This window comes from Podarcis liolepis, assembly GCF_965112155.1.
Source record: "Podarcis liolepis genome assembly, chromosome: 13".
NCBI classification, from domain to species: Eukaryota; Metazoa; Chordata; class Lepidosauria; order Squamata; family Lacertidae; genus Podarcis; species Podarcis liolepis.
In genome coordinates this window covers 29,277,040-29,291,713 of record NC_139573.1, presented here as the reverse complement: position 1 = coordinate 29,291,713, position 14,674 = coordinate 29,277,040, and the positions used below count along the sequence as shown (strand labels likewise).

At 46.7% G+C, this 14,674-nt stretch overlaps 2 protein-coding genes across 7 annotated transcripts in view; one reads left to right on the top strand and one right to left on the bottom strand.

Annotated features, from left to right (window-relative positions):
* The window catches only part of GRB7 (growth factor receptor bound protein 7), a 77,204-nt gene that overhangs the window by 62,054 nt on the left and 476 nt on the right, over window positions 1-14,674 (bottom strand). For 3 of the 6 annotated variants that reach the window (XM_083469784.1, XM_083469785.1, XM_083469786.1), the window contains exons 2-3: window positions 13,754-13,825; window positions 1,647-1,734 (exon numbers count right to left, since the gene is read on the bottom strand). Coding sequence is in view for 2 of the 6 variants with exons in the window: in XM_083469780.1 (XP_083325906.1) it covers window positions 8,188-8,509 (322 nt within the window). In the remaining 4 variants the exon portion in view is untranslated. Of the gene's footprint in view, window positions 1-1,646; window positions 1,735-7,684; window positions 7,868-8,187; window positions 10,165-13,753; window positions 13,826-14,674 lie in introns of those variants that run through there. The other 3 variants (XM_083469781.1, XM_083469787.1, XM_083469780.1) reach the window with 3 other exon arrangements.
* Window positions 10,981-13,747, top strand: LOC310690699 (zinc-binding protein A33-like). The gene is made up of 2 exons (XM_083470181.1): window positions 10,981-11,519; window positions 11,872-13,747. Exon 2 carries the CDS (start codon window positions 12,233-12,235, stop codon window positions 13,268-13,270), a length of 1,038 nt encoding a protein of 345 aa, XP_083326307.1. The 5' UTR covers window positions 10,981-11,519; window positions 11,872-12,232; the 3' UTR covers window positions 13,271-13,747.

Below are 14,674 nucleotides of genomic sequence, written 5' to 3'. Positions count from 1 at the left end.
CCAAAAACTGTACAGATATTTTTATTCAATGGGACAATGCAGTGAATTCACATTCTTTGCTTTTCTGCCCAAACTTGAAATTGAAAATTCAGTGTGAATGACTCACGTTAATCACTAAGCTTGCCACAAACCAATTTACCACCAATTTTGAATTCTAATTATGTTGTGTATGTATGAAATGTAGCTTTTAAAGTAAAAAGAATATAAAAAAACCTCAGGTCCGCTACATGAGTACTTTCTTTAAAAAGCATATCTACATGGTAGAGTATTTTCAGTGCTACACTAATAAAATCAATATAAAGTTTAAAATAAATGCTATTATTTCCAGAAAATATAACACAAATAATCAGTAATGACAAGTTACATAACATCAGAAATGCAAATTATGATCTGCTTAAACAAGCAAGGCAACACACAACATATTTAAATTATAACTAATAAATTGTCACAAGAAATAAATAAAAATATAGAAACATCAGCTGTTTAAATCAAGGCCACCTCACCTGCAGTTACACATAATTGTATAGGCCTAGGTACTTTAAGTGTATAAAGCATTAAAGCTACTTTCTGTAGAATTTTTTTTTAAAAAAGAAACAAACCATTATATGGCCAAGGGTATAGAATTGCTAAGCATAAGGTCACACCAAAATAGAAAAAAGGCTATTACATATAGTTGAAATACATACGAATTCAAATGTTCATCAAATTAAATGAATAACATTTTTAAAACTAAATATTTTTTTTAAAATGTTTTCTGTAGCTCACATTTCAGAACTGCCAGTGGTGAATGACACAATGCCCAGTAATGTAAATGGATTTAAAAAAAATGTTATTCATTACTTACACTGGCAATATCACACCTTGACTTATTATGTACAGTGGTGCCTCGCAAGACGAAATCAATCCGTTCCGCGAGTCTCTTCGTCTTGCGTTTTTTTCGTCTTGCGAAGCACAGCTATTAGCGGCTTAGCGGCTATTAACGGCTATTAACGGCTTAGCGGCTATTAACGACTTAGCGGCTTAGCGGCTTTAAGAAAAAGGAAACAAACTCGCAAGAACTCGTAAGACGTTTCGTCCAGCGAAGCAAGCCCATAGGGCAATTCGTCTTGCGGAACGACTCAAAAAACGGAAAACTCTTTCGTCTTGCACGTTTTTCGTCTTGCGAGGCATTCGTCTTGCGAGGTACCACTGTACTAGATTTTTTTAAAAGGTGGGTTGTAAAACTGGTTCTTACATTAGAATTGACAGTTTGTGGAGAATATTCTCTGGAGAATATTCTCACCACACATCAGTGTGTTTGTTTGTGTGTGTGTGTGTGTGTGTGCGTGTGTGTGTGTGTGCATGTAGGGACCTTAAGGGGGAAAACAGCCAAGTGAAGACTGACTGTGCTTAGTGCCCCGGGATGCTCACGACTCTCAAAATATATATTTTTGATCAATATATATATTTTTAAAGCTGTGTGAAAACACTGCTCATTTAAGCACTACTTCATGAATATTCTGCCTTTCAGACTGTAAAAATCTTATTGTACAACTTGTCAGCTTCGGGCAGATTTTGCAAGGTATTGCCTAAGCACGTTTCAGTTGAAAGAGAACCGATCTGTGAGCCGTGGGGCCTGGGAGGAATAATCGCAAGGGATCTCCTACCTTTCCCTGGCCTCTGGATATCAAAGCGCGATCCCCTGTGGATCCATTCCAGAAGTGGGAGTCCCGATGCAACCGATTCCACGTTCTCCTGATGAAGGAAACAGAAGGTTCAGTGAGAGAACCCTGATTTGGGAGTAAGCAGTAATCTCTTGAAGAACTACCTTATCGGAACAGGCTGCCAGAGCAACAAAACTTTTAACTAATACAGGAAGATGACTGATGAAGGATCCTGCGTGAGAGGCAGGGAAGGGAAGAACTCCCAGGCTGGGAGGCTGGGAAAAGAAATGGAAGCTCCCAGGTGAGAGCTGGGAGGGCCCATCCCATATTATGTGAGATAAGGGTTAAGATCTACCCCTGATAAAGGGCTCTGTATTTTAATCTCCCCTATTTTCCTTTTATTTCTTACAGTTTTCTTTTCTTGTTTTCTTCTCTATTTTTATTTAGATTGTTTGGTTTTTATTGTATTGTATGTTGAAAACTCAGATTTTAAAAAACAAACACGCGTGTTGTTTTTTTTTTACACTTTCCCCAGGAAATAGAAAATCTAGCAGCCATTCACAGGGTCAGGTTTTCTTTGTGAGCAGAAAACCAGTCACACTGTCTTATAGTAAGGTCTGCTTAGGTATGTTTTCATGATATAACTAAAATGGAAGTTCGCTGGGGCAATGCTCCAGAACCTGGTTTAAACCCCAAGCTTTGTTGCTTACTTACCAAACCACTGGGTGAGACCTGAGAAAGAGTATCTAAAATCACTTCATTTTGAAGCGGCTGTGGGGGAAAGCCTGCCCACTGAGGCTCACAGCTAGGGGTGCAAGAAGGCAGCAGTTCCCATTCTGGTCGGTCTTCATCACAACTGTTTGGCTTTCGCCAAATACGATGTTATTTGCCTTGCTGTCTGCTATTAGACGTAAGATACTCCGAACTCGAACTCAGGACGCAAGGGAGAAATGCTAAGAGGAAGGCACGCTTAGCAAATCCACACCGTGATCAACTCCCTCCCGGAAACCAATGTCCCCACTGTGGAAGGACGTGTGGATCCAGAATTGGCCTCCACAGTCACTTACGGACTCATTGTTAAAACTGTGTTTATGGAAGACAATCTTACTTGGCTACGAGTGATCGCCAAAGAGGAAGAAGAAGAAGAAGAAGAAGAAGAAGAAGAAGAAGAAGGTGGTGATGTAACTATTTACATAACTCATGCAAGCTTACGTTCATTTCAGTGTAAAAATCAAAACAGTATTATTTTATTGTTTTAATGTTTTCTGTTTTATCATATCATCAGTATGTAAAAACCGGCTGTCATTAATAAGATACTGTATGTGGACTTAATAAACAACAGTGAGGTGAACGAATATTCGCTGGACTTATTTCCATTCCTGACGAACGAATATTCGCTGGAATATTCCATTCCTGACCACGGATGAACATACGAACTGCAGCGGTTTCTGCTTCCTTTTGCACTGCAATTCTCCAACATCCTTACTCCTAGCCTGCGGCAATCCAGTTGTGAACCCCAGATACCTGGTGCAAGATTCAGGTTTCGGCACAAGACTCTTAAGACACACTTGAAGGTGATGAAAAGCTGAGGCAGTAGCAAGTTCCCACACTGAGCTCTTCATAGGAAGCTCTCTTCTCCAGCCACCTTGCACAGAGGCAGCTGTAAAAATTCACCCTGGGCCACGCATGGCTCCTTACCACATGGGTGATGGGTAGGGAAAGGGACGGAGCCCTCCCTACAACAGGCCAACATCCCACTGGTGACATTTCACAGAACTTAAACTTGCTCTGTGGATAAAAGGCAGTGTGGCACTTCTGTGCCTCGGGTCATGCTGAACTTGCGATGTGTACACAGCGGACATATGGCATGCAGACCGTCTGGCCTTAAAACAAGTCAGATCATCGGTCAATTTAGCTTAGCACTTACAGACGCCGCAGGGCAGTGACTCTCCAAGATCTCTGGCAGAAGACTTCCCCAGCGTTCATCCCTAATCTCCTTGTAACTGGAGAATGCTGGAGACTGAATAAGAGATGTTCTGCATGCAAACTATGTACTCAGCCACTGAACCAACAACGTCTCAGTTCATGCCCCAAACCTGCACTTTCATATACTACTGCTGCCCTCCGCCACCAGTTCCTAGAAGCCAACTTCGGGAGAGGGGTCAAAAGTTTCATTTCAGGCACTGAAACACCTGCAGTCGGCACTGGTGTCGTTCAGAGATCAGCGTTCAGGACTCCTGGAGTCAAACCGACTGCCCAGACTCTCTGTTGCAGCCTTCTCATTCTGCTCAGCTCAGTGATTCCATAAAGCCCGTTTCTTGAATCTCTGAGAAGGCAGGACCAAATGAGAGGGGCACCAAGCAAAGGGAAAAGACACCAGTTTATCTTTGCCCCACATTCAACAACTCCCTCTCCCTCTCCGAAACACTTTTATGGCTGCTGATTTACAGCACCCCTTGGCTGTTTGGTTGCCGAAAGTGCTGACGTTACATGAGATTTCCAGGAACAAGGAGCCTCTTCCCGGAATTCTTTCCAAGCAGCAGAAGCAAAAGCCGCAGGAACATGCCGTACACCTAAAATGCTAAAAGCGGGAAAGGGGCTGCTTGGCTGGGGGAAGAAATGGACAGCTGGGATCCCTGGCTGCCTGGAACAGTGATCTGGGTGCAAAAATGGGCTGCCCAAGAATGATCTCTTACGTGTTTTGAGAACGGAAGGGAGTAGAGGGGCAGCGTCTGCTGGCAATGCAGCCGACACATAAATCTGAGGATGGTTCCGAGGCCAAGACAGCTGCAAAGGCCTCGCTAGAGTGTTGAAATGCTGTGTCATCCTGGAGCTGAAGTGATGGGCTGCGCTCGCTGCTGGGATCTGAAGTCAGCAGTAACCCAAAGCCTTGGCAAAACCACCAAGAAACAGCCCCACTTTCTTCCCTGAAGCCTGTCACCCAAGAGCCCAAGGAAACATTCTCTGCACTATGCCGAATGATATGAGGTTTTTGTTAAGTCTTTATTTAGGATATTTCTACCCTGCCCTTTAAGGCAAAATCATCACCGGGAGGGCTTACAGTTAAAATAGTTTTTTAAAAAACACACACACGCAATTGAATAAACACAACAAAAACATCATATATTGCTTTTATTGTTGTTGGCTGCTCTGAGCCCGGCTTCGGCAGGGGAGGGCGGAATATAAATAAAAACATTATTATTATTATTATTATTATTAGGCATCAAGAAGATGAAGCTTGGCTGAATAATAACACTAAATTAGGGGTTCTTTAAGATCACACAAGAAGAGGCCATACATACCCCGTGGTGGGGAATTCTCACGTGTGGGATCACCACTAAAAAGGGGTCATGGTGGGCCAGAGAGCAGGGCCTCTCTGAGTACAGCCTCTTAGGGCACAGGCAGGTTCATATAGGTTCAGGCAGTCCTCCAAAATTCCCTCCAAAGGTTAGTACTAGCGGTTAAACTGAGAATGAATAAGTAACCAATGTAACTGGTGCAAAACTGGTGTGATGTGGCCAACTGCCTAGTCCCCACAGGCATTGTAGTGGTGGAGTTTTGCATAAGTGGAAGTGTCTGCTGTGCCTTCAAAGGCAATCCTATGTAGAGAGCATTAGAGTACAGTCATACCTTAGATCCCAAACACCTTGGTACTTGGATGTTTTGGCTCCCGAATGCCGCAAACCCAGAAGTGTCTATTCCGGTTTGCGAACTATTTTTGGAAGCCAAAAGTCCGATGGGGCTTCCACAACCTCCAATTGGCTAAAGGAGCTTCCTGCAGCCAAACGGAAGCTGCGATTTGGTTTCTGAACATTTTGGAAGTCGAACGGACTTCCGGAACAGATTCCGTTCGACTTCCAAGGTACGACAGTAGTTCATTTTGGGATAACCTCTCTTTCTGTGTGTAATTAAGGTCAGGTCCGCTTTTCCCTAGGGCTGGCAATAATTTTTAAAAACCCAGTACATTATGATCAATGATTACTTTGAAGGAAGAGAATTTCAGGTTCCAAAATTCACTGGGCTTCTACCAGTTTTCATGCTGCAAAAATAAGCCTTCCTACTTATAGCAGCATCACCTTGAGGGTTGTTTCTCGTGGTTCTGTGGTGGTGCATCCCCACCCCCACCCCTGTAGCCCACATTTCCTCACAGTCACTACATTTCCCCCCAAGGCAGTGCTATCCCCTGGGACAGCTGTGTCGGTAGAGCATGAGAATCTTAATTTCAGGGTTGTGGGTTCGAGCCCCACGTTAGGCAAAAATATTCCTGCATTGCAGGGGGTTGGGCTAGAAGACACTAGCCCCCCCCCCCCAGCTCTACAATTCTATTATTCTAAGCTGCAATACAGGCAGAAATTAAACAAATTAGGTTTTTCATCTCACGTGCTGGGGAAAGTTTACCTGTTGCATTGTTGCCTGCCACAAGAGAGAAAAACGGTGACAAGCCTGGCTCCCTTGAAACATGTGCAGGTACCATATTGGCTCAGCAACCACTGACACACCTGTATGCCTCCTAGGCAAAAGTCCCTCAGCTAAGGACTCATTCTGACTTCCATTTGTCCTGCAATTTCTTCTGTTTGGCCTGTGGTTTCTCAGCACTGGCCCCAGAGTTTTTCCTTTTGTACTACCGCTTTCCCTGGGGAAACCCGCTGCTTACCGCTGAATCAAACATCAATATGCAGAAAACCCAGCTGGTGTTTGCTCCAATTCAGCAGTAAACAGAGAGGCTTCCCTAGGGAAAGCAGAGGAACAAAAGGGAAACTTCTCAGACCCAGCCCTAGAAGTCACGGGCCAAATGGAACAGTGGGGATGAGCCATACATTTTTGAGCACACCAGCTTCACTGCCCTAACCCAGGGTTGCCATTATTTTCCTGGCAGGATCACTTGGACTTTTAACTGGCACACCATCAGTGGAAATTCAGCTGGGGAAGTATGCGGCTTGTCTCATCTCTAAACGTGAATCTTGGAATAATAGTGAATTATTCAAGGAATAAAACTAGGAAAATGTATGCACCAACTCATACAGCTTGAGCATAGAATTTGGAGGAAGAGGCACCAAACTGGCTCCCACAAAACACTAAGGTTATTTAACACTAAGCTTGTTAAACAAACCACAAGTTGTCATGCCAGCAATCAAGCAAACCATGTCTCGTTTCCCCCCCCAAAGTTCAGTTTGTTTTGCAGCAGCTGTTACCTCATGCCAGTTTTCCTTGGCCACGGTTTGCAGGGGGTGGCCAAACAAACCATGGTTAAAGGAAGCAGCTTGGTTTGCACGCAATGCTAAACCATAGTTAGAACGAGCCAAAGTTCAGAAGCCAGCAACAAAGCATAGATTCAGATTGTGGTTTCTTGGTACTAAATAAGCACCCCTTTTGGCGCCATTTTTGGTACGCGTGTCAGTGGAAGCACATGCAAGTGGGAAGGCACCTATATTCAAAACAGAAAGCATGTTTTCATTTGCAAATACGTGAATATGCAAGATCAGTCAACACAACCTATTACACAGCTGGACATATCGGTAATTCATTAGAACCCATGGGGCAGGGTTCACCTAATGAGTCTGCATCCATTGCACTAGGATTTCCACTTGTGAAAGGGGGCTCCCCCCCCTCCACTCCCAAAACTGGCTTGGGGTGGGAGTGTCAGGAGAACCCCCCAGAACAGCGAGGGGAGAGGGGATTGTTTCATCTGGCAAGCTACAATGCCTGCACAGACAAAATGTTCATCCTAGCATTCCGGTGAATTCCACCCGGACATACAGCAGCTCCCACACTGTCACACTTCCCCACACAGATGCAAAAGTATGGATCTGCCTTATAGGCAGCAGACCACTAGTCCATTCAGCCCAGGGCCAGCACCGCCAACTAGCATCACCTGCTCAAGGCCTTGAGGGAGAGGTCTTTCCCAGCACGGTTACACAACGTATTTTTCAAGGAAGACACCAGTGATTAAATCTTGGACCTCCTGCATACAAAGCTGTGTTCTTTGGCTGAATTGTGACCCCCTCCGTTCTAGACAAACTTGCATATGTGCAACCACTCACATTATCAGAGGCATGACAACATGCAAATTCACGGCTGACGTTCGCCTCAAAAGTGCAGCTTCATGCTCTCAGGATCTGTTAGCAGAACAGGGAACCATCTGTGTGCTCCAGAGACGTCATTTTCTGTACACTCATTATTAACACTCTTGTGCGTCTTAGCTTTGCATTTTGAGTGTTGAAGTTCAAGCCTGGAATAAAGAGACTGCCACTGTGCATGTGCAGAGTGCCGCTCCCTCACTTCTCAGCAGCCACAGTCCAGCACACAGCTCAGCTTAGGGAGCCCTATTGAGTCCCAACATCCCTCTATTTAAGAATTACCCACTGCCTAAGAAAAGGAACAAGTTCCGTCCTGGAAAGGAGGGATACAAAAACTTTTCGCTTCACCCCAGAGTAATTACAGGCAGCCCCTTCAGATCATCTGGGTTGGATTCCAGATTAAAGGGAACCTGGTTTTTCACCCTCTTTAAGATACCAGCTGCCACTTCCCAAAGATCGGGGATTACCTTGCAGCAGGGAGCAAAGCTGCGACTTCTCTTCTGACGGGGGCAGGCGAGCCCCTCGCCTGGGGAGCCTCGCTTCCGCAGGCAGGTGCAGCAGAAGACGACCCCCACAGCTCTCCTCCAGCGCAAGCCCCGGGTCTCCTGCATACTGCGGTCCACAAGCGAGAGCCTCCAGGTCATCTCCTTTTAACTGAGCCACCCCATTGGCTGGCCCTGGGACTCCACGACTGCTCTCCACCTTACTCCAAAGCAACTCGGCACGCAGCTGCGCAGAAGGGGCTCTTTCCACGCCCCCCGATTCCACCTCCCCGCTTGGTCCTCCCATATGCTTCACACTTGGCTAAGATGACAGGGCTGGATGTTCGGAATAGCGACGACTAGCAGGGGACCCATCCGGCGGCACGGCTCGTTCTGTAGCAGCCCCTTCCTCCGGCTTTCTTAAACACACCCACTTCTGTTTTCGTGCTCCCCGGTCCCGGTGCCATAAGCTCGGCCTGGAGGACCCGTCTGGAGAAGAAGGCGACGTCGGCTGTGCGCCCTGAGGGGCAGAATCTGCCTGGGTATCCTTAAGGAGCAGATGCCGTCCAGAGATGCTGAGTGACTCAAAAGCCACATGGTGCCAAGCTATTTCTGTCTGCCTCAAGATTGAGGCTGGCAGGGCCAAGTCAGGCTGAGCACGGACTACAGGCTAGGAGAGTGGGGGGAGAGGGAAAGAGAGAGAGAGGGCTTCCTTGCCAACCAGGACTTTTTATCAGCTTTTGAAGAAAGACCCAGCTGCTCAGGCAACCCCGAGGCCACTTAGCCACACATTCGTTCTACTCCAGTGAGCCCCATTTGCTTTGGCACAGGGAGGGTTAACAAAGTCTCTCCCAAACCAGGCCTCAGCGGATAAACTTTTAACAAGGGGAACATGCCAGCTTTATCCGGGGAGGTGCTTTTTTTATTATGGTTCTTGCAAAAAAAGGAAAAGGAAAAGGAAAAGACTGGCTGCATTTCGCTCTCGGCCTTTGGGGCAGCAAGAGGAGGGGTTGGTGCAGCCAAAGAGGGAAGGAAACTATCCTGTCTGAAGGAACACGCAACAAGTCTCCCAGTCTCGAGGCACAATATGGTAGCTGTGATTGATGACTTTGCCATAATTAGACCGAGTCAAACTGATTTAAGATTTGAGTGATGCAGGAGCAGAATCTATTCCTTTTAATCTATTCCTTTTAATGTGGGACAAACAAAAGCTTTGATCTGGGAATCCAAAATGGCTTCCATAAGCTTACGAGGCTTTCTGCCCTCACTTCTGCCCACAGCTAGGGTTTTCGATAAGTGTTACAGGAATTTTTATAATGATTGGAGGGGGGGGTTGCCCCTCCAGCACCCAGTGCACACCCACCCCTTTGTTCACACACGCACGCACACAATGTCTCCTCAAAGCACCACATAATGCACGACACCACACAATTTCCAGTGTTGTTCTGTTTGGGAAGGAAATGGCTACCGAGGGGGAGGGGGAGCTTGAGACATGAGTGGGGGGCAGCCATAATCCCTAAAGTGTGAGCTCAGCTACTCAGTAGCCCCTCTGCCTGAGTGATAATCTCTGGCATCCTGATACCTGAGTGTCAGACAGGTAGCCATTTCAGAAACAATAGCAAACCCAGATCAAGACAAAAGGCTGTGATTAACTTAGCTGTGAAACAGGGACATGTAAATATCTCTTTTATAACACTTGATGGGTGTATGGTGGAGGTCAAGGGAAGCGGGGGGGGGGGGAGCCCTGACGCTCAGGTTTCTGTCGCCAGACCCTCCCAACGCGTGATGTATTTGTGATGTATGCATGATGTAATTTTTGGGGTGTTGTGGGTATCTTTGCAAAACTGATAAAAGTGGGAACCATCCTTTGTTCTGGGCTTCTCCCTGCTTCTCCCATGTGGGTGGAAGTCCTGTTGCAACAGTTGTTTGAATAAAGACCAGGCCTACTGGCTGCTGTTTTGCTCCTACATTCCTGGCCTGTGTCTTTGTTTGGTAATCCAAGTGAGCCCAAGGATTTTCCTATAACAGTCAGCCCAGGTTGCCCACATTCGCACCAGCACTAGGTAGAACAGATCTGCCCATATGCACCTGTCCTGTGGGAAAACAGGAGAACAAAGGCTGCATATTCCCCAAGGAAGTAAAATCTAGTGAACTCAGAGGAACCTAGGCTGCAATCCTAACTCCCGGCTGGCAGTGGTGCAACTTGACAGGGCAGAGTAGTCCCTGTTGCATCCACAGTCCTGGCCCAGCACTCACACCAACCTGGAGAAGGTGTGGTGTGGGAAGGAGGGAGAATGACCCCTTCTCTGCATCTGCTCCCAGTGGTGACATGGTCTGGATCAGGCTCATAACATGATGGGAGGAAGGTCCAGTGGAATCTATGCCAGCCCTGCCCCTGAAAAGCCTCATCTCTGGGGTTTCCCTTAGCTACCAGCAGCAGCACTGGTGGCAGCTTCCACCTGCCATTTTGGAGAGCACATTGGGATGCTCCTTGCTGGCAGGGCTTGCCTGTCAACAGCAGAGACCAGTGGAAGCAGACAGGGCTGCGCTGCGGGACATCTCTGCCCCCATACAAACCCCGCCTGGCATAGTAGACGAGGGAGTTTGCATTCCTCTGCCTGTTTTAATGTAATTTGTAAGGCGGCTCCAAGCACTTTGCAAAGCAAAAGCATAGTGAACAAAGCTATACGTTTCTCTAGCATAGAAGAGCAGAAAACCAACACTGAATTGCAAAATCACAACAACAGAGCAGGAAAGCAAAAAAATACACTGCAGATTGCTGGAAAGCTTGTAATGTGGAAGCAGTACAAATTTCCAGGGGAAGGGAATTCCAAGAAGTCTCCCTGTAGAGGGTTGGGTTTGCCATATAATGATGAGCAGGTGCTTCAAACATCGTTTTCCTGCTTATCCGTGTTTCATCTTCCATTTTAGGTGGAAGAAAAACATCTTGCGCTGCATCTTACAGGTTTTTGCATGCCTACAGAAATTCTGCAGCAGGAAGGTTTGCAAATGTTTTCCCGCAACTGTTTGAAAACAGCCTGGGCTCCACCTACATCCCTCTCCTTCCCCTGTAAACCATCATAACCCTTTTCTTAAGCGTTCAGTGGAGTTCTGTGTTCTCTCCTCCATGCCGCTAATGTTGTTAAACCAGCGCTGCCTGGAGAAGGAGCGCAGGTGGCAGGAGGTTGTTTAACCCTTCCCTTCCTGTGCCTTTTCCAGCTGCAACCACCCTCTTCAGGCTATGTGATAAAGAAGGGAGTGATTTTTGAGGCAGAAAAGGACAAAAGAGGGAAGTTGTATTTTGATTATGTACAGAGGTGCCTCGCAAGACGAAAAGAATCCGTTCTGTGATTCTCTTCGTCTAGCGGTTTTTTCGTCTTGCGAAGCAAGCCCATTGAAGGATTAGCAGATTAGCGCTATTAGTGGCTTTTAGCAGCTTATCTGCTGATCAGATCAGCTGATAAGCGGCTTAGCGGCTTAGAAAAAGGGGGGGAAAGGGGAAAAAACCAGCAGGAACTCGCAAGACATTGTCGTCTTGCGAAGCAAGCCCATAGGAGATTCGTTTTGCGAAGCACCTCCGAAACGGAAAACTCTTTCGTCTAGCGAGTTTTCCGTCTTGCATGGCATTCGTCTTGCGGGGCACCACTGTATATTGTTTCATCTGCCCAGTTTTCTCTGCTCAGAAGCCTGAGACATTTTAAAATACAAAAACAGGTGGAGGAAAATATGCATTTGAAATGAGCAACATGTAGCTTGAGAATGTAAAGAAGCTTTTCTACAGGGAGGGGCAAGAAGAAGAAAACGAAACTCCTAAAGCCTCACCTGGGTGTGGACACTAACCCTGGGAAAAGGAAACCTATTTATTCCTCAGCTGATTATAAAAGGCCAGAAGATAAGTGTCAGAATCAACCTTGAAAAAGTGGCCGGTCTTCTGGCTTTAGAGAAGGAGCTAATACAATCCTTCTGGTTATATTAACGCCACTGTTTCCAACAGCTTTCCTGAAGCTAAAAAGAACCACAAGCCTCCATAATGGAATCACTGACAGCAGGTGCCGAAAGCAGAAAGGAAGCAGAAGAGGTGGTCCAGAATGCCCTGGGCCTGCATGAGGAAGCAGAAAAACACTGCAGTGGCTACACAGAGAAGATCCAAGTTACTCTGAAAGCTCTGCATTCCTTCCGAGAGAAAGTGGCAACGGGATTCAAGGAGCTGCATGACTTCCTGTACGACGAGGAGTCGTCTCTTATGGCCAAAACAGACCGAGAGGAAGAGAAACACCTGCGCTTCCTGGAGAACAAGCTGATGGATGTGTCTGAGGCAGCATCCTCTGCTCTGAAACTGGCGGACAACCTCAGTGTAGCCGACAACACCAGCAGACACGACATGCGCATGACCGAGTTACAACTGAAGCAGCTACGGATGCAGATGGCCCGGCACAGAAAGGAGATGAGGTTCTGTGGACCAGATGTGCTGTGTAGCCCACCCCTAAAGTATTCCATTTGCAGGCAGATGCTGAAGAGAGCGGCACATTGTGCACTGGAGGACCTCACCCTTGATGACAGCAGCGCCCATCCTCACCTGATTGTTTCTGCAGACTTAAAATCGGTCAAGCTGAGCCCTCGCTGCCAGGAAGTTCCAAAGAGCCTATGGCGTTTTCAGCCCTGCCTCTATGTCCTCTGCTCACAGGGCTTCCAGTCAGGTAAGCATTACTGGGAAGTGTGCGTTGGGCAAAAAACCAACTGGGTCCTTGGGGTAGCCAGCTGCCGCGTCAACCGCAAGGCGGTGGAGAACCTCGCTCCTGAAAATGGATACTGGGTCCTCAGGAAAGCGCCAAGAAACCGTTTCTACGCCTTGAGCTCAACCCCAGTGCGTCTTGCTCCCAGCCACAGCCCCTCAAAGGTTGGAGTGCTCCTAGACTATGAAAACGGCAAGGTTGGGTTTTACAGTGCAGAGAACATGGTGGAAATCTGCACAATCACAGGTGACTTTCAAGAGACGCTGCATCCCTTCTTCTGCCCTGGCTTGACACTTGCGGAGGAGGACTGCTATCCTCTGACAATAAACAGTTAGAGGGAAAGAGGAAAAACTGGACAGTCTGGAGGGAGAAGGCGAACGGTGAAAAAGCTCAGGAAAATAAATAATAAATAGTGTTAAAGGTTTACAGGTGCATTACTGTGTTTCTGAAAACTGCCTCGTGCCACAGGAGTACAAGGAGAAATGAATAAAGCTTTGGATAATGCAGCTCTGGTACCAAGGCTTGCATCCTAGCTTAAAAATGTCATGGAAACTCATCATCTTGGACTGTAAGCTATGTTGGGATGCAGAAGGGTGACTGAGGGTCTGCACCAAAGACAAAGAAGAAAGAGGAACCTGAAGAATTCTGGGGGAACTGGAAATTACTGGAAAGAGATAAGATGTTATTGTGTTGATTTTGGGTTAAAAGCGCCATTGTGTTATGATCTGTAGCATCTAAGAATCTGATTTATTGGGGGGGGGAATGAAGTCTCCATGATTATGTTTACATGTAATAATTTTTAATACTAGTTTACTTACCGCTCTGCTGACATGTCTAGTGTTGGTCTACCATGGAACTTGCTGCACATAACATCTCAAATGGTTGTATATCTGTGAATTTAAAGATCATGTTTCATTCATACGTTCACTTGCATGTGTTTTGCATTACTCATATGGGGTGACACTATTGCATGCTTTAAGCACAGACAACGGTTTAACCGAGCTTATGCCAAGGTATGAGGTTTTATTATGCACCCTTATCTGTGTCTATTCAAAAGTAAGCCCAGTGAGTTCAACTGGAATTATTCCCTGGTAAGGGTGCATAGGAATGTGTCCACCTAGGACCTATCAGTGTTTCTTAAACTTGGGTCTTCGACTGTTGTTGGACTGCAACTCCCATCATCCTTAGCTAACAGGACCCAGGGGTCAGAGATGATGGGAGTTGCAATCCAACAACAGCTGGGGACCCAGGTTTGAGAAACACTGATAGGTCTTAAAGTATGTCAACACCAGCCAATGTCTGAGGTGTCTGTCCTTGAGGAGGGGATGTCAGTGTATGTGTGTGTGCCCCATAAACACCAGAAGAAAATGTGTGTACTTGGGACTTCTGGGGAGATATGGCAGGACTCTGAGCTGGAGTGAGGAGGGGAATCAGATGTCAAGCAGAAGAGTCCCAGATATGTTCCTGTGACTGGAGAGATGGGGATGATAAGAAGCTGGTGCTCACTTGTCCATCCCCCACAGGATAGGAGGGAACCTGCCTACAGGGACCAGATTCCAAACAGGGCGTGGCAGAAGGCATTTCGTCAGGTGCAGCTCATCTTGCAAGCTACACCTGTTGAATTCTTCTTTTGCACAACCCTTCACGGTGCAGGAGCACCTGCTTGAACTCCTTTGTGGGGGTGGGGTAGGAAGAGTGGTCTGTGACGCGGGGTGGAACCCAGACCCTACAAAGAGAAA

Bases quoted from the DNA above. Each gene is read 5' to 3' on its own strand.
- LOC310690699 (XM_083470181.1), top strand. From the start codon at position 12,233: ATGGAATCACTGACAGCAGGTGCCGAAAGCAGAAAGGAAGCAGAAGAG.